This window comes from Colletes gigas, unplaced genomic scaffold (genome assembly GCF_013123115.1).
Source record: "Colletes gigas isolate AHSC1104 unplaced genomic scaffold, ASM1312311v1 Colletes_gigas_Sc00004, whole genome shotgun sequence".
NCBI lineage: Eukaryota > Metazoa > Arthropoda > Insecta > Hymenoptera > Colletidae > Colletes > Colletes gigas.
This window is the reverse complement of record NW_025106633.1, coordinates 748,259-776,186: the sequence shown is the minus strand read 5'-3', so window position 1 is coordinate 776,186 and position 27,928 is coordinate 748,259. Positions and strand designations below refer to the sequence as shown.

At 39.7% G+C, this 27,928-nt stretch overlaps 1 protein-coding gene across 8 annotated transcripts in view; it reads left to right on the top strand.

The window, feature by feature from the left end:
• LOC122405528 (synaptotagmin-7) overlaps positions 1-27,516 on the top strand; it is a 79,482-nt gene extending 51,966 nt beyond the window's left edge. For 2 of the 8 annotated variants that reach the window (XM_043410349.1, XM_043410353.1), the window contains 8 exons: positions 4,953-4,964; positions 8,044-8,392; positions 9,446-9,586; positions 13,223-13,370; positions 13,461-13,570; positions 15,050-15,218; positions 15,313-15,525; positions 20,068-27,516. In XM_043410349.1, the coding sequence (XP_043266284.1) occupies positions 4,953-4,964; positions 8,044-8,392; positions 9,446-9,586; positions 13,223-13,370; positions 13,461-13,570; positions 15,050-15,218; positions 15,313-15,525; positions 20,068-20,168 (1,243 nt within the window). In that variant the 3' untranslated portion in view covers positions 20,169-27,516. Of the gene's footprint in view, positions 1-2,149; positions 2,381-4,952; positions 4,965-8,043; positions 8,393-9,445; positions 9,587-13,222; positions 13,371-13,460; positions 13,571-15,049; positions 15,219-15,312; positions 15,526-20,067 lie in introns of all 8 variants that reach the window. The other 6 variants (XM_043410352.1, XM_043410351.1, XM_043410354.1 and 3 more) reach the window with 4 other exon arrangements.
• Positions 27,517-27,928: the final 412 nt, after the last annotated feature.

Here is a 27,928-nt window from a genome sequence, read left to right as displayed (position 1 = left end):
GGGAAATCTAGTTTACGATGTGATCTAAAATTTTTATTCGTCATTCATGAATAAAATCTGTGTACCGTCTTGGCTGCTCGCGTTTACGAGAGTCGCTATATTTGTTCCACCAAGTATAGCAGCGGCGGTGGTGGTGGCGGCGGTGGCGGTGGTACCGGCGAGTAGCTAAGATCGATCCAACAACCCCCTTCTTTCGACCGACCGACCGACCGACCGACCGACCGACCGACCAACCGTTCGCCCGACCAATCCAACAAGCAAATTTCTCCCTTTCCGTCAACCTACTGTCCACCATTGTCCTGTACGTGTCCTGTACATTCTCGCCGTGTCGTTCAGCCGTCGCCCGTTATTTTCGCCATATTGGATAATTCGAAGCGGCGGTTGCGCGCGTTACGGATCACGTTCGTGGCCGTTCGAAGGACGACGTTCGCACGCGGCCGCGAGACGCTTCCCGAGATGGCGTCGCGACGCGTCTCTCCTATCGTTTCACGCGGTGGAACGAACTAATTTTCGATTTATTTCGCTACCTCCCCCACGCAGGCCCCATATCGTACACCCTAGGCAATCTTTGGAATTTATTTTCACCCTTTTCACTATGAAAAAATTCAGCTAGAATATTGCCTTCCTTTTGTAACGATAGGAATATTCGTTTAAAATTATATTTATTCTAGGATCGTGGTGCACCATACGCCAAATTAACAGCTCGTGCATCGCGAGTAAGACTTAAAATTTATAATTTATTTTCATGATGAAAAAATTCACCTAAAATATTGCCTTCCTTTTGTAACGATAGGAATATTCATTTAAAATTATATTTATTCTAGGATCGTGGTGCACCATTCCATACGCCAAATTAACAGCTCGTGTATCGCGAGTAAGACTTATAATTTATAATTTATTTTCACTCTTTTCACGACGAAAAAATTCACCTAAAATATTGCCTTCCTTTTGTAACGAATATTCATTTAAAATTATATAAATCAAAATTACATTATTCTAGGATCGTGGTGCACCATTCCATACGCCAAATTAACAGCTCGTGGCATCGCCAGAAAGACTTATAATTTGTAATTTATTTTCACCCTTTTCACAACGAAAAAATTCACCTAAAATATTGCCTTCCTTTTGTAACGATAGAAATATTCATTTAAAATTATATTTATTCTAGGATCTTGGTGCACCATTCCTTAAGCCAAATTTACAGTTCGGACATAGCGAATAAGACTTATAATTTATAATTTATTTTCACGACGAAAAAATTCACCTAAAATATTGCCTTCATTTTGTAACGATAGAAATATTCATTTAAAATTATATTTATTCTAGGATCGTGGTGCACAAATTTATATTTATTCCAGTATCGTGATGCTCCATTCGATACGTAAAATTAAAAGCTCGTGCATCGCAATTAAGAATTAGTAATTGGAACACTCTGTTGGTTAACAACTGCAGCAATTTTTATCAATTATTTCCACTATTATTCCCGATGGAAAATCGTAAAACTAGAAAAATAAAACCACATATATGGACCACATGGCATATAAGGGAGACCAGGAATGAAAATATCATATATCGAATGTTTATCAGCACTGTTCGATGAATTTTCATTTTCCACGATTTTTAAAATTCTTTCAAAGCCAAGATTCCTTTCCTTGACCAGTGTAGACAAATAAAAGTACACCGAGTGTCAATATAGGGGCGTTCAAGATATCAAATGAAATGTTTATCAGCACTGCTCGATAAATTTTTATTTTTCGACAGCTTTTAGAAATTCTTTCCATAATTATTCCCGATTAAGAATCTTCCCTAGCTCCGATCAGCTTCCCAAAATCAAGATTCCTTTCCCTGATCAGTCTAGAAAAATGAAAGTATACGTGTCGATATAGGGGAGTCCCAGGGATGAAAATATCGTTTACCATCCAATGAATTCTAATTTCCGACAGTTTTTAAAATTCTTTCCACCTGGAAATGTTTTGATTTGATCCGAGTTCTCGTACGATCAAAGCACCGGTAGAGAATGGTCGAACCGATGCTTCCGGGAACCGTTGCGCGAGCATGGCATGATCACGATCGAGCATAGCGGATCCCGCAGCCAGCGGGATCGATCTCGCGTCGTGTTTTTGAACGACGAGCGTGTCTTCGATTTAAGAGAGAAGAGATCTACGCATCTTGGAAGAGAGTGAGGCGTGCGGGGGCACGCGACTCGCGCGTCTTCGAAATCGTACGAACGGACTAATTGCACGCGTTTCCGGGAAATGTGAACGCGGTTACGCGCGATAGTCGTGACTGTAAACAGTTTTGGAACGATAGAAACCATGTGGGCTGCCGTCTCGAGGTCTTTGGAAATACTGGTTGCCTTCTTCGAGTATTACACCGCCAGGTAAGAAGTGTCAACACGGGAAATTGATAACTAATGATAGAAATTTAGGGGTAGCGATCCGGCGACAGGGCGAGAACTCGCGTAGCGTTCATGGGGATGCTTCAACGAAGACGGATACGCAGTTTCGTCGAACGTTTCGCTGTTGATCAAAACAGGAATTCTCGTTCTTGGTCCTTTTTAAAATTCTCGATGCAATCATTTTTTGAAGATCAAGAATCTTGGAGTCGTGACAGTGAGAAAACAATCTGTTACGTGACGAAGTCGAGGAATTCAGGCAACGTAGCGGAGACTCCATATTGCGAATCTCTGAACATATACCAAACGAAAAAACCCTTGTGCAACTGTGAAAGGACTTTTTTAATTTCTTCGACATGTATACTGAAATTGTTCATGATTAGATATTTCTCCGTCGAGCATGACTGACGGCTAAGGGTTGCATTTTACGTAGACATCTGAAACAAAGTTGACTTGTACATACGTAGATTTAAAATTGTATATTAGATTAGAGCTTTTAGAGAACCCTTTACTCGTTGGAAGCCTCGTAGCTCGTTCTGTAGCTAATATTTCCGTAAATTGTGTAGCCTGTACGTAAACAGTAGCTAAAAAAATTTCGTCCGGTTTGGACGGAAATCCACAGATTTTTGAATTTTGTATTTAATAATTACCGCGAATTCTCTGTGAATATAAATCTCCATATTCCTGGAAAACCCCAAAATAATGTTTACGAACGCGATGTTAAATACAGATTTTATGCACAGGATTTTAAATATTAAATCTTCCTTCTCGTTACATTTAGATTTAAAAAATAAATAAAAATACACGTAAATTCCCTTCTTTTGTTCCTTTTTTATCATCGTAACGTTTCTTGATTTTCTTTTTTTCGAAATTGAGTTATCTTCGACAACAGATTCTTTACAAATTAATACTTAACATTTACGAACTATACAAATGATAAGACTGATTGAATTTGTTACTACTATGAAGAATTAGATTTAAAAAACGGGTGCGTTAAAAATTTTGGAAACTAGAGCTACTGGTGGAAACTAACTTTGTTACTTTTGTTTCTTTTGGCTTTTCTATCGGTAAATTAGAAATAAAATAGACAAAATTCAAATTTCAAATTGCGTTTTGTATTTATATTAGCTGCAGCGCATAAATGCACCGTATAAGAACACTTGACACTTTCGCGACCAAATGGCAAGCTGAGTGCCTTTGCCGTGATGCGACCTCACTACTTCAATCAAGATGATTATAATTGGCAGCATTCAGTCAGCTTTCGTGATTATATGGTGTGCTTTTGCGAGGGGTTAAACTTTGAGCATTCGATGAATAAATCCGCATAATGCAATTAAAAATCCATTGAATTCGCCGCGTACGCTAACAGTTGCACGTAAATGTTCTTACGTAACAATATTTTACTCGCATAACAAGCATTTTATTATTTTGATTTCGAGACTTCAACAAATTATTTACAATTTCCTATCTAATTCATAGTTTATTTTAAATAGCGTACCTAACTTTCGAACTTCTGCATTTAAAATCTTAACTCGACGTCGAGGTCGCAGCCATCTTTATAATATTGACCTCTCCGACGATATTACTCAGTTATCTCCGAGGACGTTCAAATTGAATAAACTCTAAAATTATATACTCAATAATTATCGCGTGATTAATTAAACGATTTTATAATCAAAATCGTTAGACAGAATTGCCTTAAAAACGACCGCGAAACATCTTCAGAGAGAATTTTATTAAGATGATCACGACCACCATGTTGCGTTAAGAAAACTATCACTATCTTAAAACACACGAATACAAAAGCTTAACAAAACAAGAAGTACATGCACTAACAACTTTACTTTTTTATAAAATTAAACAACTTCATAACAAACGAAAAAAGGGAACTTACGTGTGTCGAAACTAAACGAAAGCAATCGAAACTGACTGGTTTGTACAATTCGATGAAATTGCATAGCCAACTTCGAGAAAAAAAAATTCCGAGAGTTACCCTGTTCGTCAGCCTGTCACCCTGTCGTAACCCCTTAATACGATCGATAGCTTGTCCCAGCAATTTGCGAGTCCGCGAGCGATTTATGCTTCTTGGACGACTATTCGCGACACTCGGCGCATCTTTCTATCTCTTTCTCTCTCACTCACTCTGACTTTCCCTGTCTATAATATCCGGTTCTCTCCCGCTCCGAGTAGCCTTCCTCTCGCTGCTGCTTTCCAGATTTTCATGCGGCGCCGGTGCTTGATGCAACCGTTCGCGATGCACCCGACTCGGACGATGATTTTGCTTCTTTCTTCCCCTCGATTCAGACGTACGAAAGTACCGTTAAAGGTTAAGGTTGCGACCCTGCGAGACACGCCGACGCGAGAGCCTCGAATCTCACGTGGAAGCGAAAGTTCTCCGTCTCTATTCTTCTTCTTTTTCCCTTTTTTTTCTTAGTTCTCTCTCCTTTCGTCTATCGAAATCCTTCACGACGAGTTCAGGTTCATCCAAATTCATTAACTCCTGTTACATTTTCTTTTGTTTCATGCCTCCTTTCGGCGTGTTACCGTTGGAATCCAGAGCGCAATTGGAGTAAGTATACGAACGTGTTGGAGAATAGCGAAAACAATTTTTACTCGATACCTATTGTTTCTCTCATACTGCTTCACTTGACTCTTCTATCTTCTCTTTCAATTTTTCCTTCCTAATGGAAATATTCCGTTCTCGGATGGGCGCTGCTTTAATTGCGTAAGTAGTTCTATTCGATTAATCTGTCTTTTAGACCCTTGATCCCTTTGGGCACACCGTTGCGATCGCACACGCCGAACGTTTTATCCGTTCGACCGACGAACAATGTACGCAACTCGTGTACGGCCACGAATTTGTACAGCAACGTGTCCCTCGAGTTGTCGCGTAGTTAATTCCCCCATCGTATCCTGAGAAAACACTCGCACGAACCCTGTTCCCTGATCCCCGATCACGTTCATTGTTTCACACTTCGCGTCCCCGTTGTAAAATACTGTCTCTCAGGTTGTCACAGTCGTACCCATCACCGACAACCACATCACACTCTCATTCTTTCTCACTCTCGTCCCCGGTGTGTACAAAGTCGCGACCGGTGAACAGCGATCTAAATTTCGCCTGTGCGTCCCTCAAGTTGCCACTGCTCATTGTCAGTCCCGAGTCGTATAACAACCCGAGAGGCAATATACGAATACGAGCGCGTCGGGGAGACACAACGGCAAGCAAATTTCACCAATCTGTCTCTCAAGTTGTCACAGTTTCCTCCCGAGCCCCGTAACAACACAAGAAGCAAAGTACTGTGTACAAAGACGAGCGCGATACCTGAGAGATAACTGCGATAAAATTGGACCTATAAATCTCTCAGGTTGGCGCAAGTCGTGTCCCCGTGCCTTGTAACAACCCGAGGAGCAATATAATGCGCCAGCTAGAAAGATAACCATCGAATGAAAAATGCGAGCGTGTTCCAAGAGATGATTCCTACCTATTTGTCTCTCAGGTTATTACAACTCGTGTCCCAAGCCCTGTAACAACCCGAGAGGCAATATAATGCACACGATGGTAAACGAGCCGGGGAGATAAGAGCGACCAAATTTCACCTATTCGTCTCTTAAGTTGTCACAGCAGAGACAATATAGCGTGCACGAAGTCGCTGGAAAAGTAACAGCGTTCAAAATTCACCTTACTGTCTCTCAGATTGTCGCGACGATACAAAACCAGGGCTGTGCCTAGGTACTTTGGTGCCCTTCGTTCCCTTTGCAGTAGACATAGATACACATTGCGTGTTCTGCATCGTTCTGATAACAAAATTTCGATTCCCAAATCTTCGTAGAGAAAACCGACGTAGAAAATATCGTTTTATCTATTCTTTCGTAAGTTTTTAGTTATGAAAAGTAAATTGATCGTTTCAGTATCGATTATCAAGATACGTAAAATAGTTTCACGTGATCGTAATTTGTATTCCGCAAATAATAGATAAAGCGTTAGAGCAGTTTAACTCTTTTTTTTGTAATGTTGGATAATGCATGCGTTAGAAGAAATTATGTCTCATAGTCGAATCAGGCGGTTTATTTTTACGAGTATGGATAAGGATAAAATAAGAATCGATTACGAGACATGTAATTATTTGTTTGCTTTTAACGACGATTGCCTTCTGCCCCTGCCTTGTCACAGCCCTGAAAAAAAAGATCAAGTTTCATCTACCTGTCTCTCGGGTTGTCGCAGATTGGTAGAAAGCCAAAGAGACGATATACGGCATAAAATGTCGAGTTCGTTCAGAAAGACAATTAGGATCAAATTTTGAATACCCGAACCTCAGGTTGTCACACCTCGGTCCCGAACCTGGTAACGATACGACAAGCAATATACTGTACACGAATGAAATCTGAGAGATAACAACGGTTAAACTTCACCACTCTCAGGCTGTCGCAGCCAAGTCCAGAGCTCTGTCACAACCCGAGAGGCAATATACTGTGTACAGTGCCGGGGATGAACGGACACCACTTAATTCCTGGAACATTTACCTGTCCTTCGGGTTGTCACAGGCCACGGAACAGCCTGGGGGGCAACACTGTACCCGATCTCCGGTTTCGGATATTCGCAGAATATCCTTCGAAACGTACCGTCGCGCCTGTTTAGTCTGAATGTTTTAGAGCTGGGTAGAAAAAGAGACGAACGCAATATGCGCGATGCTTCGTAGCCTGCGTGCTTTAGATACTACCCCTGAGACGTTGTTCGTCGTAGTCAATAGTTCCCTCTCCGGTCGTCGTTGTCGTTGATTTCGTTTTCAACGACGTGACATTTACCCTCTATAACCAAAACTGTTTTGGCTGGTCTTTAAGTCAACCCTTCTACTTTGCTGTCTTGTGCACACTGTGGTAATCGTAATTGTACTTTGGGACAACATGCCAGGTTTGAGTCACTATAGGGTCTTTAGACGAATTTATATAGTAGTGATATTTCACGTATTCTGGAAATATTAAATTTATTTTTTATCTCTGGTAATCACCACCAGAGGGATCGCTCTCTCGCAAGCGCTTAACTGATACACTCCATGATTGACTACCCAATATCTCTTTTCCTTGTTCTGCCTTCAGGAGCACCACAATACGATAAGAGTTTGAAAGGATGGTTACCAAGAATAGTCAGTCACAACGGTCTTAATAATACCTAAAATGTCCATTACTATGTGAATCTTTTCACCCAGTTACTCAATCTTGGCAAGCGGGTTCATAAAAACGAACTACTGCCTCTCTTCTTGCAATCGAACAGAGATCGTCAGACTTCGTGTGGAGAGCTTTTCTCATCCTCGGATCTGATCGAACTCGGAACAACAGCCACTCGATAGTGTAATTAATAATGCAGCCGCCGAGGAAAACTTAGACGGCGGGTGCAGGTGATTGCAAGTATCCGTAACGCAAATTGGCTCAAGAAGCGAGGCAGTATTGCGCGGGTAGACGGGGAATGTGCAACTCGAGAGTCCACCACACAGGGGTTATAGAGGGTTAATTAATGGAAATAGGAGGAAATCGATAGCGAGAAATGTCGACAACGGCGACCTCGATGAAAGCAAAGGGAGGGGAAGGGGAAAGAAGCCGTCGGGGTAAGAAGAAGATGTAAAGGAGTGGTCGGTGTGTCGGTTTTGTTTCAGAACGACCGGTAGTCCGGCGAACAAGGCGGCGGGTACGACCGGTGGAACCGGCGTCGGAGGAAGCGGCGTGGTCGGGTCGAGCGCAGGAAGCGCAGGAGCGAGCGGATCGACGTCGAGCGCAGCACTAGGTGGCAGTGGTTCCGGGTCGGGGTCGGGGTCTGGGTCGGGGTCTGGCTCCGGATCCGGCATCGGGAATGCAAACGCTGGAACCAGCGGCATCGGGTCAGGCGCGAACGCCATTTCCGGCAGCGGCGTCGCCGGCGTCGCCGCTGGGACGGGGGAGCCCCGCACGCCGACCGCTGGCGCGCAAAACAAACAGCTGCAGAATGTCAAAGGGGATCACCCGTCGGTACGTTCAGTCGGGAAACATGTTCTTTTGGAGAAAAAAAAACAGATGGCGTTTGCGGACGAACACGCGGGGGCTCCCGATCGTTTTTCCAGCGGCTCGTAAAACGGTGATTCCGTGCCAAATCCGGACGCCCCTTGGAACAATATTTTCAACCAGCTTTTTCTCCGCGCTCCCGTTCGTCGGAAGTATTTCCCCAATTAACAGTTACCGTTTTTGTTTGCCCGTCTGTCGGGAAAGTATTTAAACAGGTTTTGAAGCATGCAGATTGCATTTTGGCTATTAAGATGATATTTGTGTTCTCGTTTCGAGAAGGGATTAGATTTCGAGCAAAATTTGTGTGTAATCTTATTTCTAGAATTTGCCTATGTAATTTCTGGCCAAATCGTTATTATTTATGGACAGACTTGGCCGAAAATCAAATCTCGAATCGAGAATGTATAATATCGAAGCGTCTCGTCGACTCGTTATCAAAAGTGGAAACACGTGTCTATTTAAACGAACTTGGAAAGAAACAAATATTGTTCACATAGAAAAATAAACTTTCTTTTTATTGACTCGTTAAATACCAATTTTCATATAGAAAATAACGTATATCGAAGTGGACGGAGGCTAATAAAAGACGCGAAATAATAATTACAGTTTCATTCTAGCAGCCATTCTCATTAGTCTCATTTTATAGATTTTCTTTTTTTTGTATCGAAGGGGGAGGGGAATTTCAACCCCTGTGGCAATCTTCCTCTCCCTGCTTTGTGTCCGCTACCGAGGTCTACATATCGTCTATTAAATAGAACACTGTACTAACCTCAATGTTAACGAGCATGTGCATATCGTGTGTTGATCCACATGTTAACGTTATGTCACGTAAAACACAGATGACGGGACTGTGTCTTGGAGCAATTTAAAAATAACTGGAAACCCGGTGCTCGTGTTTCGCGTACACGTAACGCGATAGTAATGTGTTTCCACTTGTATTGTTAGACCCGAGCGTTGTTCGGGAAGATCGGAAAAGAAAGAACCCAACGATCGATTCCGTTTCGATGTATCTCGTTTCAGAAAGCTTTCCTACAAAGCAGATCCATGTCCTTGGTCGACATGTACATCGACAACTCGGAACCTAGCGAAAACGTTGGCCAAATTCATTTCAGCCTGGAGTACGACTTTCAGAATACCACGCTCATCCTTCGTATTATACAGGTTAGTGGTTCGATGCGGAAACCTTCTTTCTCCCGTGATTCCGCTCTGGGACTTTGGCTTTTAATTTTTGTCGCTTCGTATCGCGTCTGATTGCTCTGGAACAACGGTTCTCGATGCACGCTCCGATAAATCCATTCAGACATTCTACGAAGTAAAAAATTCTTTTATAATATATACTGGTAAAGGAATACATCAAATATTCGTAGCTTAAATCGGTCTTGTTCCCTTTCAAATATTATCTTTTTAATTCACAATTTATTTTCTACCAGGTACTCAATGATATTGCGTCATAGTTTTTCAATTAAAACTGTGTTAACGAACGAATGGCGGAACCGTGTCTATTCTGACCCACGCTAACCTCTTAATAAAAATGTAATTTCACAATTTAGTTAGTTCGACAAAATTAGTTTACGAATATATTCTGAAATTCGTCGTATTTTATCCTATATTTACAGTGGCGGGACCGGGTCTATTCTGATCCTCGCTAACTTCTTAATAAAAATGTTATTTCACATTTTAATTAGTTTGATAACATTAGTTTACGAATATATTCTGAAATTCGTCGTATTTTATCCTATATTTACGGTCGTTGGTTGTGCACACATAAAAGATGGAGTAGCTTTGTTCCTTCTCGAAATTCCGTGCTCGATGTTCTAATTAAAAATGATTGCATCGCGTCTCATTGTAGTCCTCGTTGCCCAGAGGGACCATTTTCTTATCGCCTACTGTGCGACAAATAGAGTCAATGAAAACATCAAGTGACCGGGAAGATAACATAAACAATGTAGAAAACGTTTGATAACAAAGACGGAATATGGGTCAGAATTGATCCACATTCAACGACGGACTGCTAATTAATCATCTTTTTATTGCCTTAACAGGGAACACGAAACGAGCACGCGAACGTTCCCGGCGATATTATTCCACGACAATTTCATTAAACAGAATTTTTCAACCGCGGCCATCCTGGTCCGAGAAGTTATTATTAAATAACCGGAAAAAGTTCGTGGGGATTTACACTGTGAACTTCAAACAGTCACAACTTTCTTGCAATACAATTTTCATTCCAATAAAACAGTCCAAATTTTTTCCAACGTTCCGCGAAGCTCGCGAGCTACGGTAATGCAAAAGTCTCGAGTTTCTTCTCGCGAAAAATTAGGTAAAGGCCGTTTTAACGTTATCGTTGTTTCTGAAATGCTTATTTCCGGGAAAGTTCGTCGTGGACGAAAATAGGTGTGCAGTCGCGGAGAGATTCGAACCGTAGGATGTGGTGAAACTTTCCATCCGCCATCCCTTATCCGTCGAAAGTTTTATTCGCGTAATTCTTCATCCCTGGTGACGAATGGACGCCTCGAAAATTACTCCAAAACGTGTTCTAGCGTTCCGTTGCTTTGTTTCAAACCATTTGAATCAATTTCGCGCCGTCCCGCCAACTTTAAACTCGCTTCTGCGAAACAAAAAAGGGACGCATTTTTATGGTTTTGCTAAAACGTAACGAACGTATGAAAATGGAGAATCAATCGAGAAACTAGATAAATTTTCCATATTAATATCGTCACACTGTGCTGAAAATTGCTTGGAACGAACTTTTTCCGGTGTCCATTGCATTAAACATGAATAAATATTGAAAATGGAATCGAATCAGACTTTGAAAACGCAGATAATGAGTTGAAAGACACACGTGGAGTTATAGAAAGTTTAAAGCTTTAAAGCGTAATGCGACATACATCGATAGATACCACGTTGAGCTTCAAAGAATGCTTTTGAGCGGTGTTCACGATGTGAAAGAAATCCGTCCTTTTGTCCATAAAGTGCGTTTCCATGATACCACAGTCCTCCAGTTACGCGGATTTGTAGATGTATACATTGTTCTATCTCCACTCGAGTCTCTGTAAATATTTTGTATAAAAGTTTTATTTTCTTCAAATCTCTTCACAACATAAATTCGTATCTGTTTGCCTTCGACTTACTTTTTTAACGTGGATCTTACAGTAAATGCATTTGTAGGGGGAAAGAAGGATTGGTTCTTTAAAATGTTCCAAATTTTCCATTAGAATTTTCGAGATTTCCAGAGTATTAATCAATGATTTCTAGATATTAATAGTGTCTTTTAAAGAAGGCTGAATTGAAATTATAGTAACGAAAAAAGAGGGAAAATTACATTTATTTAAGGCAAAATATAATAATAACATGAGTATTTTACGGATGCACAACTATAGCGCCATTAGAATTTTTCGAGAGTTCCAGAGTATTAATCGATGATTTCTAGATATTAATAGTGTTATGGAAATAAGGCTGAAGTGAGATTATAGTTATGAAAAAAGAGGGAAAATTACATTTATTTGAGACAAAATATATTAATAACATGAGTATTTTACAGATGCACAACTATAGCGCCATTAGAATTTTTCGAGAGTTCCAGAGTATTAATCGATGATTTCTAGATATTAATAGTGTTATGGAAATAAGGCTGAAGTGAGATTATAGTTATGAAAAAAGAGGGAAAATTACATTTATTTGAGACAAAATATATTAATAACATGAGTATTTTACAGATGCACAACTATAGCGCCATTAGAATTTTTCGAGATTTCCAGAGTATTAATCGATGATTTCTAGATATTAATAGTGTTATGGAAATAAGGCTGAAGTGAGATTATAGTTATGAAAAAAGAGGGAAAATTACATTTATTTGAGACAAAATATATTAATAATATAAGTATTTTACGGATGCACGACTATAGCACCAATGAAGTTTTCGATTTCTAAATATTAATAGTATTAACATATGTCATATATGTATATTGCATTTCTTTTAATAAAATTACAAAAGAAGTACGTCAGTATTCTCCACTTGTAAATAATTTAATATCTCCTATTAAAAAAGTATTTGTCGAAATTATCGAAGAATTTTAGGAACACATTGTAACTGACATTATAATTGATTATTATTATGTTTAAGTAATACAATTATTTAAACATAGTTTGAGTATATTTTGCATATTCCTGTATATTTTGGCATGTTATTGATACATATTTGACATATTTTATTGACATAAGCATCCGCAGTGTAGTTATAATATACTATAAAAATATAACATAAAACTCTTTTTCCGTAATAATCTATCTTCTAATATAATATTTCTTTTTTCAATACCCTATATTCTATCCTATTATATCTTAGTATTGTAAACTTCATTAGTTACAATGCTTCTTCACGTTGTACAATTACTTTCTTTCAATTTTTCTTTCAAATCATAAAAATTTAAAAAATCAGTCAGTGGTGCTATAGTTACGCTCCACAGTGTACAAAGATGTTCTTTTTATCAGTAAAAATATTTATAGGAGTATCAAGTAAGTAACTTATTTATCCAAAATAATAACTCGTGGATGCTGGGAATAAAATGAAGGTATTATTATCGATTTTCGTAGAAATAACTTTTTTATAAATTCTTATTTTACAAATAACGTTTCACAAAGTTTTCTTCGCCCCGAGGTTCGCTGCGCGTCGGCCATTTTGTAGCCAATTAGTACGCGAGTTCGTGACGCGGCTATAATTGAAATATTCGAACGGTTCGAACGGAGATAAATTCGTCGAGCATCACCTTTCAGCGGAGACTCGTAACTTGATTTCAGGGTAAAGATTTGCCGGCGAAGGATCTGTCCGGGACGTCCGACCCTTACGTTCGCGTGACCCTTCTGCCGGACAAAAAGCACCGGCTCGAGACGAAGATAAAAAGGCGCACGCTGAACCCACGGTGGAACGAGACGTTCTACTTCGAAGGTATGAGGGAACGCGAAATCGAGTAAAGTCGAATTTCAGCACGACACGGCTCCGTGTACCCATTCCGACAACTTTCTGCCCGTATCGCAGGTTTCCCGATTCAAAAGTTGCAGAGCAGAGTGCTGCATTTACACGTGTTCGACTACGATCGATTCTCGAGGGACGATTCCATCGGGGAGATGTTTCTGCCTCTCTGCCAGGTAATTCTCGTTACCCGCCATGTTCGTTTCTACGGACGCTCCGAGGCTCGGTATCGTCGTAGCTGGCCATTAATTAATTGCAAGTAATCACGGGAATCGCGATCGTCAATTACGTATTCGTCGCGCGGATTAATCAACGATAATAAATTAGATTTCTAGCCTGCAATCACGCGGGCTATTCCAAAGGCGTGGATGGTAATTCTTGGGAAAGTATGCCGTTAATTTTTATTTGCGTCAGAATCGATGGATTCTAATGTACAAACAAAGTTAGGAATAGAGCGTAAACGGAAGCTAGTCTACTGATGAATATATAATTTCCCTTCGTTGATCGTGAATAAAATTTGTTACGTCTTTAAATCGTGTCAGAATCGAAGCGTCGGTGATTCATAATATTTTTAGCTTCAAAAAAAAAGACCATGTACAGGATAGGTCGTTACACATATCCCCATCTAGAATTACTGATTTTCTTGTAGGTGGACGTGTAGAGGGCACTTGAAGGTCAACGATTATTTAAACAGAATTATATATTTTTTATTGCATCAATCGATACTACTTGATATTCTCTACAAAAAAGTATTAATCCATTTATGTTAAAAAATCATCAATTTAGGAGATATTTTAATTTTAATGTTGCCAGAGACTCTCTCATCAATATTATGAATTTAATGTACATTACACAACACTTCCTGCATCGATAATACATGTCTTCGTACTTAGTGCTTTGTTTACAATTTTACTCAACATGTGAAAATAGTTCGACTTGAAAAATAAGTTGTATAACTACCATGGTTAATGTGAGTGATCGTGTCATTACTGGAACCATAAATCTATCGATTCAGAAAGGTCATCGCATTAAACGTTTCCTGTAGATAAAACCATTACACCATTAACAAAGTAGTCATAATTTTCTGATAACATTAATATTAAAATATCTCCTGAACTAATGATTTTTTATTACAAATAGGTTAACACTTTTTTGCAAAGAATGTCGAGGGGCATCGATTGATTTTAATTTCATTTAGAGAATCTCTACTTTGAACGGCAGCATGTAGCGACCCGCCCCGTATGTTTTATGCCGGCTGAAACATTCCATTAAAAGCAAATTAGTTTCACAATCGATAAACCTAATAACTTAACAAGTGTACAATCTCCGAAGGGTACGTTTAAGTATCGTTATTAGCGTGCCTATTATCAACTTACTGGCTCGATAAAAATGAATACTGTAATCGTTTCCGCCATTAACCGGCTACCCGTGTCCAATAATTGCCCGCGGTTCGATTACACGAGCCATTTATTAATAATTTACTGATTACTCAGCATTCGTAACCATGCATCATCGGGTTTGATCGCGCAGCAGTCATAATCGTTAATCATCGATTATATTACATTTCGCCCGACACTGAATACCGCAGAGCTTGCACGTCGACCCCCCCTCCTCCTCCCCCTCCCCCTATCTCTAATCGATTCGACGGTTCGTAGGTCGACTTCTCGGAGAAACCTAACTTTTGGAAAGCTCTTAAGCCTCCGGCAAAGGACAAATGCGGAGAGCTATTATGCTCGTTGTGCTATCATCCGAGCAATTCCGTGCTGACTCTGACGCTCATGAAAGCAAGGAACCTGAAGGCGAAGGATATCAACGGGAAGTCAGGTGAGACGGGGCGAATGCAAATGGCGGGCGCGGAACGGTGGCGGTAACGGGGAACGGAGAGCGAGGATCCCCCTTTTTCTGTCTCGTTGTTTAGATCCTTACGTGAAAGTGTGGCTGCAATTCGGCGACAAGAGAATCGAGAAACGAAAGACCCCGATATTCAAGTGCACTCTGAACCCGGTTTTCAACGAAGCGTTCTCCTTCAACGTGCCCTGGGAAAAGATTCGTGAGTGTTCGTTGGACGTGATGGTAATGGACTTTGATAACATCGGCCGGAACGAGCTGATCGGACGGATCCAACTGGCAGGTAAACCAAAGCGTGGAAATGTTAATTTTATTTTAATTCGATCGGTAGTTTCCCGACTATTCGATTCGAACGCAAGCATTTTTTATTGACATAACCAACGATGTCACTACTATTTTTAGTAAAGAAACGTTGACTTATTTTTCAAATTTCTATTTTTTGACGTATACATAAATTAATTCGATTCGAATCCAAGCATTTTTTATTGACATAATCAACGATGTCAATACTATTTTTAGTAAAGAGACGTTGAATTATTTTCCAAATTTCTACTTTTTAACGTATACATAAATTAATTCGAATCGAACGCAAGCATTTTTTATTGACATATCCAACGACGTCAGAATTATTCTTAGTAAAGGAACGTTGACTTATTTTTCAAATTAATATTTTTTGATCTACTTTAAACACATGCATGAAACATTACGTATCCTTAAAAAAAAAGATAGTTAAATCGACAGTGTCGAATTTAAAAAATAATACTCTAAAATTCGTATAATATTGAAAAATATTTTCTTACATTTTCCATGGAGTTTATTGAAACTTTTTGAACGAAGACGAGATGTTCTACTGTTTATGCATTTTTCACGATAAACTATTTTGCAACAGATCGAAGCTTTTAAAAATATTACGACATGTTAGAAGCTCAGTTTGCACAAGATAAGATAAAATAACATTAATCGTAATTTTATTAATATTTGATAGCACTGGATTAAAAAATAATTCTTTAAAATTCGTATAATATTGAAAAATATTTTCTTACATTTTCCATGGAGTTTATTGAAACTTTTTGAACGAAGACGAGATGTTCTACTGTTTATGCATTTTTCACGATAAACTATTTTGCAACAGATCGAAGCTTTTAAAAATATTACATGTTAGTAGCTCAGTTTGCACAAGATACGATGAAATAATATTAATCGTGATTTTATTAATATTTGATAGCACTGGATTAAAAAATAATTCTTTAAAATTCGTATAACATTGAAAAATATTTGCTCACATTTTCCATGGAGTTTATTGAAACTGTTTTGAACGAAACTGAGGTTTTTACTATTTATGCATTTTTCACGATAAACTATTTTGCAAAAGATCGAAGCTTTTAAAAATATTACATGTTAGTAGCTCAGTTTGCACAAGATACGATGAAATAATATTAATCGTGATTTTATTAACGTTTGATAGCACTGGAGAGTAGAGAAACGAAAATAGGACAGATTGCATTTAACGCGATGGACATGTTTACTTCGTCGCGAGTCGATTGCACACCGGAACATACGAGAACAAAGCTACTCGTATATCTAATAGACTATTGAACCTGTGTCTTTCCTTTGTTTTTAATCGAGTCAAGGCTGGGAATCCTGGTTCACGCGGAAGGTCGTCGCGAATGATAATAACGATAGAATGGGTCTTTCCGTTGAATAAAGGAAATTCTTCAATTTCAGTCCGCAACAATGACGAAAAATTTCTTGAAAATTATTCTCGAATTCCTCGACGAATATTTTTCAATGCATTAGTCGGGGAATCGCGAGTAATTTATTCCCCGCTTGCGACGTCAAGTTCAACTCAATTATCGACCGAAGACTTTGAAAAGAAAATGAATCTTCGCTTGATCGGCACGACCTACTATAGAGATTGATTGATAGATAGCTTCTTTATTACCTTGATTACGCAAATAAAAAGACCGTGGATATATTGTACGTACAGGGTGTCTCGGAGATATCTTCCATCGGAGATACGAGAACAGTTTTAACAGGGCAAAATTAACCCTTCGTGATATTATTCAGTTTCGTTATCGCGTCACGTCGTTGCTCAAGAATTATTATACGTTCTGCTGCTATATGATTTTCCATGCACGAATCAATTCCTTGGTCCTCCCTACGTGCAACAGCGTTATGGTAATATAAACGTAAACTCAATAGTTGGCGAGATATTACAACTTTTTTAATTATACGTACCTTTAAACATTCTCTTATCTATACGACCTTATTCACGCTTAATATCGTACCGTGTACCAAGAACGTTGAAATGTCTGGTGTAGTTTACTTTCGTATTACCATAATACATTTCGCACACAGCCCAAGGAATCGATGTATGCAAGAAAAGTTACGTAATTGCATTTATTTTTAAAAGTTCAGCCTGCACTTTGCGAGCGCATTAATGCACAAGCACGCATACGAGCAGTACAGAAATGTGGGATACATAGCACCATTTAATTTTGTTCTCTGACATTTTTTCTCTCTCTGTGTAATTATACATTACGCTTTTAAATTCGACTTTGAACGCGTTACACGGAACAATTAAACGCGAAATATTACGAAAAGTTTCAAATCTGAGAGGTGAAAAAAGTCAACACTTTGGAAATAAATTGGAAACAAGGAAACTTCGAACGCGTGATCGTTAGCGTTCGTGATTTTCACCAAAACGGTGGAATAACATTTTTCAAAAACGACACGCAATTCAAATATTTCGATAAATGCTCTTTTCCACGAGTATATCGATTTACCATTTGCGAACAAGGTATAACGAATACGAACAAAAACGAAAGCTTGGAATCGAATGAAACCTTAAAGCCAATTCTATTGTGCTTCCACGTTTTTGAATATTTTTATAAAATTTTTGTATCTCTTTTTACGAAGCCCAAAGGGCAATTTCACCCCCTATAATTATGAACACGTACCAGAACTACTGTCAAATATTCATCTATGCGCTACGCACAACCCAAAGTTTCCAAGCAATCGGAGACAAACGCCTAAAATACCTCCTTGTTAGACATAGTTTGTAGAGTTGGCTTGTTAGTTTGTTTGTTGGTTAGGGTTGTTTGTTTGTTAGTTCTAGGTTGACTCGAAATCTACCGAACCGGTTTTGATTAAACCGCCACGGTTCTGTTTCGTGTGTATCGGGGAACAGTAGAACTGCCCTTAGAAACTGCGAAGTAATAAAACCATCTAATTAGAAACAGATAACCGTATCACATTAGCTCATGGCCCTCCGGTTAGCCATTAACCAAAGAAGGTTTCGAGATAAAGTTTCTAGGCCAATCATATTGACTCCATTGCCGTAGGATTGCCTTCGACAGCCTTCCAACTCAATATTTAAATTTAAAACTGTTTTTTTCTCGAGCAAATTTTCAAACGAAGTGCTCCTTAATTTCGAGCTTATTCTTCTTTGGATAAAGATACGTTAACAAACCTTACAGTCGTAGAAATTGCTTCACCCATGGGAAACAAATTTTAATGAGAGATTCTAGAAGCCAAAGTAAGAAGAAAATCAAGACTATCAATTTCTTGATTGAGGCTTCTTTAAAAAGTTATTAAAAAAATAAATTAATAAAATTGAAATCATTTAAAAAAAATTATTTTTAGCTAGGGGGGTTAATTGCAATTATTTTTGGTGAATAGACATACCCCCGAAATCCTACGCAGTTTCGAGAAAAAAATTCGAGTAGGTGCAGAAATTTTTCGGTCAAAAAGAAAATTTAAAATCGTTCTGGAAAAAATATTTTTCGCTGCAGGGGTCAATTACAATCATTTTTGCTGATTAGACATACCATCGAAATCCTACGTAATCACGAGAAAAAAAATCGAGTAGGTGTAGAAATTTTTCGGTCAAAAAAAAAATTTAAAACCGGTCTAAAAAAATTATATTTAGCTAGGGGGTTTAGTTGCAATTATTTTTGGTGAATAGACATACCCCCGAAATCCTACGCAGTTTCGAGAAAAAAATTCGGGTAGGTGAAGAAATTTTTCGGTCAAAAAAAAAATTTAAAACCGGTCTAAAAAAATTATATTTAGCTAGGGGGTTTAGTTGCAATTATTTTTGGTGAATAGACATACCCTCGAAATCCTACGCAGTTTGGAGAAAAAAATTCGAGTAGGTGAACATTTTCGGTAAAATTGAAAACTTTTAAATCGTTATGGAAAAATTATTTTTAGTTGCAGGGGTCACTATCAAACATTTTTGGTGAACGCGCATATCCTCGAAATCCTACGTACTTCCGAGAAAAAAATTCTTTGCCAAAAATATACCGTGTGGCTGGAAATGTTTCTATAACTTTTTAACGAAGCCTCGATCAACAAATCAGTATCCTTGATTTTCGTCTTATTAGTGGCTGAATACTCTCTATATCTAGTATCAAAAGACCCTAGTAGGTTTCTTCGCAATGGGCCTTCGTTTTCAAGATATTTTCATTTTACGCACGTAATAAAACAATTACTTAAATTTATTTTGCAGAACAAGTTTTCGATAAGTGTTATTGGTAGTGTGTTCGTATCCTCGTAAAGTTACTTTTGTGAAGAAACCTATCAGAGTTATTCGATACTAGGTATATACTATAACTTGCAACTGCTGCCATTTCAAAAGCAATTTCCACGACTGTAAGGTCCCCTTGTAACTTATTTCTCCCCCAATGAAGGGGAATGAGAGGGTAACTTTTTACCCCCACAGAATTTAGGTAAATATTAAATTAAATTGGAGTTTCAAAAGTTTCCCATCTTTGCAGTGCTAATCGAACGCGATAATCTCGCGACGTTCGTTCTGTTTCAGGGAAAAATGGCAGCGGGGCGAGCGAAACGAAACATTGGCAGGACATGATCACGAAGCCACGGCAGACGATCGTACAGTGGCATCGGCTCAAGCCGGAGTAAAACGTTCGAGTGCGCGGCATAATTCTGTATTTCGCGGGAGCGAAATCGTCGATCTTAACCTAGACCAGTACCTCCCGATCTCTCGAACCTACTCGACTTTGGTATTCGTTGTCCTCCGACGGCGCGAAAACCGATCGAAAACCGTTCTCAAACGTCGTCGTCGCGAGTCGACTTCGCTAAATTTTGGCTTCGTAGCCAACTCGGTGAAAAGAAGCCGCGATCGTCGACCAAACGCGTATCTGTTTCTCCCCTGTTCTTTTTACGTTTCTTTTCTTTTTCTTTTAGATTAACCGTTTCGCGGAAAACGGAAAGATCGAGCGTGCGCCATCGAACGTGGCGCCCTCTGCTTTCCGACGATACGACGCCACGGACACCGCGTGGTCTCCGGGTCGACGATGCCCCGGCGAAGGCGATGATACAATTTCCATACTTGATTCGCGTATTTACGAAATATCCCCCGCTACTTCGTTACCACGTCCACGGCCGTGGCGCTTTACATATTTCGCCACGGCCATCGATACTTCCCGTTTCGTTTTTTTCTCCCCTTATTTCCCTTCGTGCACGACAACGACTCACGGCGAACGTATATATTCGAAATCACCTCTGACACGAACGACAACAAGAGAGCTCGTTTTCCACGCGAGATTGCGTGCCGCGGGCGTATACATACATTCGAGCGGCCAAGACGCTCGAAAACGTGACCGATCGATGTTACTTTCGCGACTATTATTGACATTTACATCGAACGTTATTTTTATGACTGTTTTGCACGCGTAAGTACGTACCGAGTACGTAATACCGTTGCTTCGAATATAACCCGTTGACGCGATCAAGCGTTTCCTATGTCTCGTGTATCCGGTGTCTTTCGATTCCAGCGCCATCCAACCATCCGTCAAAACCCCGACCCCACCCCCCCCCCCCTGAAATCGAACGGAAACGTCGCGAAACACCGATTGTTCGAGCCACCAGTTCGACCGAACGTTTCTTTTTTTCTCATCGGCGCTGCGGACTAAGCAGGTCGTCGGCGGTCGATGCGGTCGAAAACGTTAGAGAAAGAGCTGTAAAACGAAAAAAAAAAACCGGGACTCGACAATTCGGTACCATTTTCCGTTCTTGTATCGCCACCGAATCCTCGATATCGATCGACGTACACCGTTTCACTTACTCTTCGCCCCTCTGTCTCCCACCGCCCCCTCACCGCCACCCACACCCTCTCGTCTGTCACATATGCCCAAAGATTGGACACGTGTGCTCGCACCGTTTGTCCTTGTTCCCCCCTCCCCTCCCCTCTCCACCCACCACCCCTTACCCTCAACCCCAAAACTCCCGTCCATCCACCCAGTTCGCCCCCAACTCTTCTTCTGTTTTTACCCTCGCTTTTTTTCTTGTTTCGTCCGTTCCCTCGATCCTCTTCGCGTCGCGTCGCCCGTTTTAATTTTCGACGAGCGATCGGAACGGGACACCGGGACGTAATGTTGAATTCTTACTAGTAGAAAACGATAAAGCAGTGATATTTTTGACGGAACTTTTGTATCGACAAAGTCGGAGATTTTTTGGAAGCGACGAAAATTGTGATCGGTGTTATACCTTGAATTAATCTTAAGAGTTACACATCCAAATAGTTTGCTGTTGTTGACGATAAAAGAAAAAAAAAAATACGTAGAGAACGATCATCATCCCCCTGTATGATCGACAGATTCAGATTTTTTGCAGCAATTGCAGATTTTCGCGAAATATATATATACATATACATATATGTATTTGCGCTCGGTGAGTGTGAATGTGCGTGTGCGTTTGCGTGTGCAATGTCGAACGAGAGAAAGAGAGAGAGAGAGAGAGAGAGAGAGTGAAATACTACGGCGCCGCGTGAAAGGGTTACTTGTAACAAGAACGAGACAGTGCTAGATCACGAGCGTCGAACACAACCAAACCAAAAAAAAAAAAAAAACCCCCCCGTAGCTTTAGGTTTACGCGCGTAGATGATGCGTATCGCGCCTCAAGAGTGTACCGCGACGTCGCGAACAAAAAAACTGAAATGAAAAAAAAAGAGTAAGAGACAAAGATGGTAGCGCGACCACCGCAGTCGACGAATATTTTTACATTCAACGATTATTGCGAGCTAACGAATTGCAAACGATTTCCGCGCGAGCGTGGTCGCGTGCGCGCGTAACTCGTTTTAACAATGTCACGTCGTTAAATCACACGAACACAACGACAACGTACACAAACCATACACACACGAACACGTACACATTCAGAGACAGGGCGTACGCAGCGCGACGCACAAAAAATTCGGACAGGTCTGCACGTACACGCATCGCATATGTGTACACGCAAGTATCGACTAGCACAAACAAGAAAAAAAAAATGGTAAAAAAATACAGTTAGACTAACGTTTGTATGTTGTGTAGAGACAGTGTATTATACCGTTGCACACGAAATGCAGAAAAAAAAAAAAAATAATTTCAACTGGTGAATTTCGATTTTTGGCGCGAACTCGTCGAAACGGGACGCGTTGAAGCGTTTACGAGCGAGAGGGGGGAGGGGGGAGGGGGAGGAGGGGGGAAGGGGAACGTTCACGAGCAATTATACGCGACTTGGAAAGTCCCCTATTGATCAAGTGCCAAAAACAACTACGCGCGGACCTCTGCTTTTCTTCGATCGTCGCGCGCTCGTACGAATTGTCGCGTTCGTGACAACAACAACAAAAAAAAAGAGCTTAAAAAGAGTACCGTGCATTATCGAGTAACGTCCGAGCACGTACGATAATGGTCGACAGACGTTGAACGTTGCTCCGTGTACACGTAGACTTTAGTCGTGTCAGTTGTTCTGTGCTAGAGCCAACTATTTCACGTGTGCACGGATTACACGTGTATTGTTCGGCCGAGCGAAATTGAGGTTGCAGACGCGCATGCGTGAACCGGCGCGGAGTCCTGTGGATCCCCCGCCACTTTCCATTCCGTGCTTGAACGTATGAACTTACATCGCTGTACTCCTCTACCCCCACTGCTACTCTACACCTACGTCACATGGTACGAGTTTGCATCTTACGTTTGATTTAAGACAGTTATTTGTCCCCTCTACCTTCCGTTTGTTCGCGGTTCTGAATCGTGAAGTCGCTGCCTCGTTATGTACACCTGCCCCGCTACTTAGTCTTATGGTAGCACCCCGCTCATCGCTTTTCTAAGTGATATCAACCCTTTCGCTGCCTATCGCCTCTGTCGCCACCTGTGGTACCGTTTCAAAAGTTCATACGATCTATTATTACACCGGATGTTGTTTACGTTTTAATCGCATATACCGGTTATTGAATAGTTAATCTTTCGCTCGACACAAACACCGGTACATCAGTAACAAATATTTTGTTTCGCTCGACGGGCTTTATCTCGCGATGTATTTGCAATTTTTATTCGGTTGATGCTTAACGAAGTGATTTCGCAATATTCTTACATTATTGGTATAAAGTTTTCGTAGTATTTATAACTGCTAAGATCACTCGGCTGTATAATTATATCTCCGTGCTCTTTGATATTTACATAGTTTATTGTACGTTTATATTTTATTGTTTTGGTTGAAGTTTCCCTATCCACCAAGCGCAGCAATCCCGAGACCTCACTCTCGCTGGGCCAAACTATACACGTGAAATTTCGATTATGCGTATTTCAACGAACGACAGTTATTTCAGACGATATTAATAGATGGATAAAATATTGCTCCTTGTTTCACATGATATGAATAGATGAGGAAACGATAACATATCTTATTTCACGTATATTTAATGCAAAGTTAAACAAATTTCTGCTTAAATTCTTACCAATAAATAACGAACCTAAATAACATATCAATGCAGTATAAAAACTTTGTTTAATTTGACTTTTATTTATTATTACTTTAATCGTCACTTTTCACGAACAATCGATCATAACTATTGAGTTATTGATCTTCCTCATGATTTCGACTATTCCTTGTCAGATTCTCATGAAAAAATTACGAAGCAGTTATGCAATTATCCATTGCTATTACTAAACAAATATATTACCCACTATTTGCAATTGATAACAGTATTCACTCATAAGAATTATTTCTTAGACAATGAATAGACAATTTGCCCGTATTCTCTGGTTAAATGATAAAAATAATTTATTCCTATTTTTGGTCTAAAAAATATAGTAAATATTTTTCCAGTCAATTGCGTTAAAAAATGTTATAATTAAATAGTTATTACAATAAATAGCAGGTAACGGAATATTTGTCTTGGTAATGCCATTGGTGGTTGCACAATAACTTCATAATTTCCTGATGAGGGCTCGAAGAAGAAAATGGAAGCATCAAGATTGAAATTTCGTTTGTAATTGTTTTAAATCGATTATTACAGAACAACGAATCAGTTATTTAATCGTATCAGTCAATTAACGCCGTTTATATATTGTGAAATAAGGAGCAGACCTCTCTTCGTGAAATATATCGATCCATATTTGATTGCAAGAAGAGAGGGTCGATACTGTTTTCCAATACACGTACTGTCCATCCACGAAAAAAGAGGCTACCAAGCGTTTAGACCCGTAAATGAAACCTAATGTCGTAAAACTTGAACAGAATATCAACGAAGAATACATTTCTCGATTACAAGACTTCTATTTAGACATCGATGCTAGTTTCTTTTATTCTTAAGAAGAACATAGAACATACTATTATATTATTCCTATTCTTAAAGAGTTTTAGTGAGAACCTCTGTTTGAAGCATATTTCAAAAGCTTGGCAGCCATCTTGTTGTGGACGAACAGTGCAAGATCGTAGTCGCTAATTTATTCGACGTATCATTTCCTTCGGGTTAATTTTACGTAATTGATACGTTTAAGAATAACGAAACGCAAACCATCATAGGCTCTAGTCTGTGCATACCGGGTGGATGACGATCACCGGTACAGACTCGTCGACAGATCAACGACAACGGTCGCGAACGTTTATCGGCTCCAACGCGTTCCGTCGCGACGCTGTGAGCGCGCGTTAATTCTAAAACAAAAAAAAAAAAACTTTTAGAGCCAAACGAATCGTCGAGATTAGGTAGGGTATACAGCTAACAGTACGCGTTAGTTCGAACTGGATGCGAATTGGGCCTTATACCATGGATTACCTCAATCGTAAGCGGCTTACGAGTCAAGTTCGAGTTTGCGATAAACGATAGCGAGCGCTAATAGGATTTTAATACGCGCGAGAAGAAGAATACAAAAAAAAAAATAAAATAAAAAAAAAAAAAATAATAAAAAAAAATAATAATAACGCGTCGTCGTTGCTCGACGTTTACGAGCTTAGCGATCGAATCCCTTTACCGAATCCGAGTTACCGGTTCAGCTGGTCGCGGTAGAATCGCGTATTACAGTACCAGTGAAACGATTAATAACTACTTCATGTTGTAGAGTTTTAACCAGATCGGTGTTCTTTGGTCCTCGCGATGATACTCGATGCTCTGTGAAAGGCACTTCGATAGTTCAGGGTTGAACATTCTTAATTTGACTATTTTGCGTGGCAATTTTGTTTGGAACTGTACTTGGAAAGAATTATATTGTTTTATATTATCGTAGTTATCGTCGTGAAGTTATTTAATTTGTTTCATGCTTTGGAACATTTCTATGAAATATCGAAATAATTGAAGAATTTTTTTAATATTTAGAACATCGTAGAAATTATAAACGACGTGTTCTACTTATTTTTATAAATTCACACACTTTGGATAGTCTTCGTGGCTTTTCGTTTTCGAGAAAGGAAAATTATTCTCTATAAAACTATACTTATAAAAATTATAGTTTACCCTTATATTAATAATTGGTGAAATATCCCAATTTTACGTCTATTTGCGATCTTAGAGTAAAAATTTATAACTTTTAATTTAAATGTATTTATACGCTTGTTCGAATGTCCACGTTACAAAATTATTATCATGAATATCGATCGACTAAAAAAATCTATTGTTTGAATTTTAACGCGCCTATTTCTATCCAGAATTTCTTTAATTTTCGAGAATATTCTTGTCATTTTAAAAAGATACGATCCTAATAGAAGTTAGTATCATTTTTCTATTTTTTTAATCTCGTGCACGTGGCATCGTCCAGTGAGACCAAAGAACAGCGAACGTTTTCGAAACTCTACGATAAATCTAATCTCATGTGCGCAAATCTTCTCCGAGGAACGGTCGATATCTTCGGTCTCTCGCCCTCTTTCTTCTATATCGTGGTTTCATTTAGTCGGCGAACAACAACAACAACACCAACAACAACAACAAAAAAACAACCACAGAACAAAAGTAAACGAGAAAAAACAAAAACAATGAAAAAAAAGTAAAACGCGTACCGATTCGGCGGAGCTGTATCCGAACGTGAACGAGGGGAATGCGAGCAGGAAGGGGGGGGGGAGAGAGTGAAAAAGGGTGGGAGAACACGCTCGGAGTGTGTCGTTGGAACGCGCGCGCGACTATAGATCCTGAGAGCCGCTGAGAGACAAAGCCGTGAAACTCGTGAATAAAAACAGTAAAAATAACCCAAAAAAAGAAAAAAAAAATGATGAAAAAAAAAGTATATATAAAAGAGATAACCATGAAAAGCGATGGAAGGAACCGAGGCGGCTTGGAACGCATATCAAACGGTGGAGACGAAGGCGGCAGAAAATATGTATAGGGAAATACGTAGTTAGAGAATGTAGCGGATACAAAGTGATGCATTCTTCGCTCACTGGACACGCGCGGGGGGCGCTCGAAGGATCGACTATCGAGTGTCACGGAAACGGAGACGAAAGTGAATTTTTTTTTTATTTCTCTAAGGGATGAAAGGGGTAGAAAATTATCAGCGATCGATCGTTCGAGGCTGGTCCCTCACGCGTGTCCGGTCCTCGCAGCGCGCAACACTGTATATTTTTTAGCTTCGTATTGCATACACGTACGTTACAAAATCGATCGTATCGAGAGAACAGATCAAACAACTAAACTAACCTATGTACTCGTGGATGTTAACAAAAAGACGAAAAAACAGCGGACAAAAAATAAGCAAAAGAGCCGCGCAGCGCGCGGAGAAGAAACCGTAGCGCGCGGGCGTTTTAGAGATGCGTGGCGTTTTCTGGCGGCGATGTCCGCGGCCAGTTCTTGCGCACCAGCTCTGTCGGTCTGGCTACGGGTTTAAAAACGTCGTATCGTTTCCGTGTCGTAGTGTCCCCTACTGTTATCCCCCTCCCCCAGGTGCCCACAAGCCCGCCCACCACCCCCGTCGAAGCGCATCAATTAAACTCTTTGCCGCTTAGCCGTAATCTCGATATCGCTGTGTGTTTTCCTTCGTGATATCGTTTTGCGTTCAAGTGCAGATCGAACGGAGGCGTTTATTATTTCCTGAATATCGCTTTGATGCTCGATATACGTTATGTATTCGAATAAAAAGGAATTTCGTTTCGGAAAAAACCCCCCCTTGTGTCTAATTCGTTACCCCTCCATTCTTGTAACCGATGCCCCAAGCGATCCATGGCGTTTCAGATTTTTTCGTTAAATTATTGCAAACTAAACGTAAGAACTGTCTGTCCTGTGTATAGTAGGACATTATTTTTAAACCTTGGAATATTTCTTGTAACACCCCCCTAGAATTATGCCATTATATGAAAAGATTTCAAGGTTTTTCTCTGTTTTAATTCACAGTTTCTATACAGTTTTGTATATCGTTGAATCGGTGTTTTTGTGCTCTATAAGAATATACCGTATCGTTGCATTGAAAAAAAGAATAAGA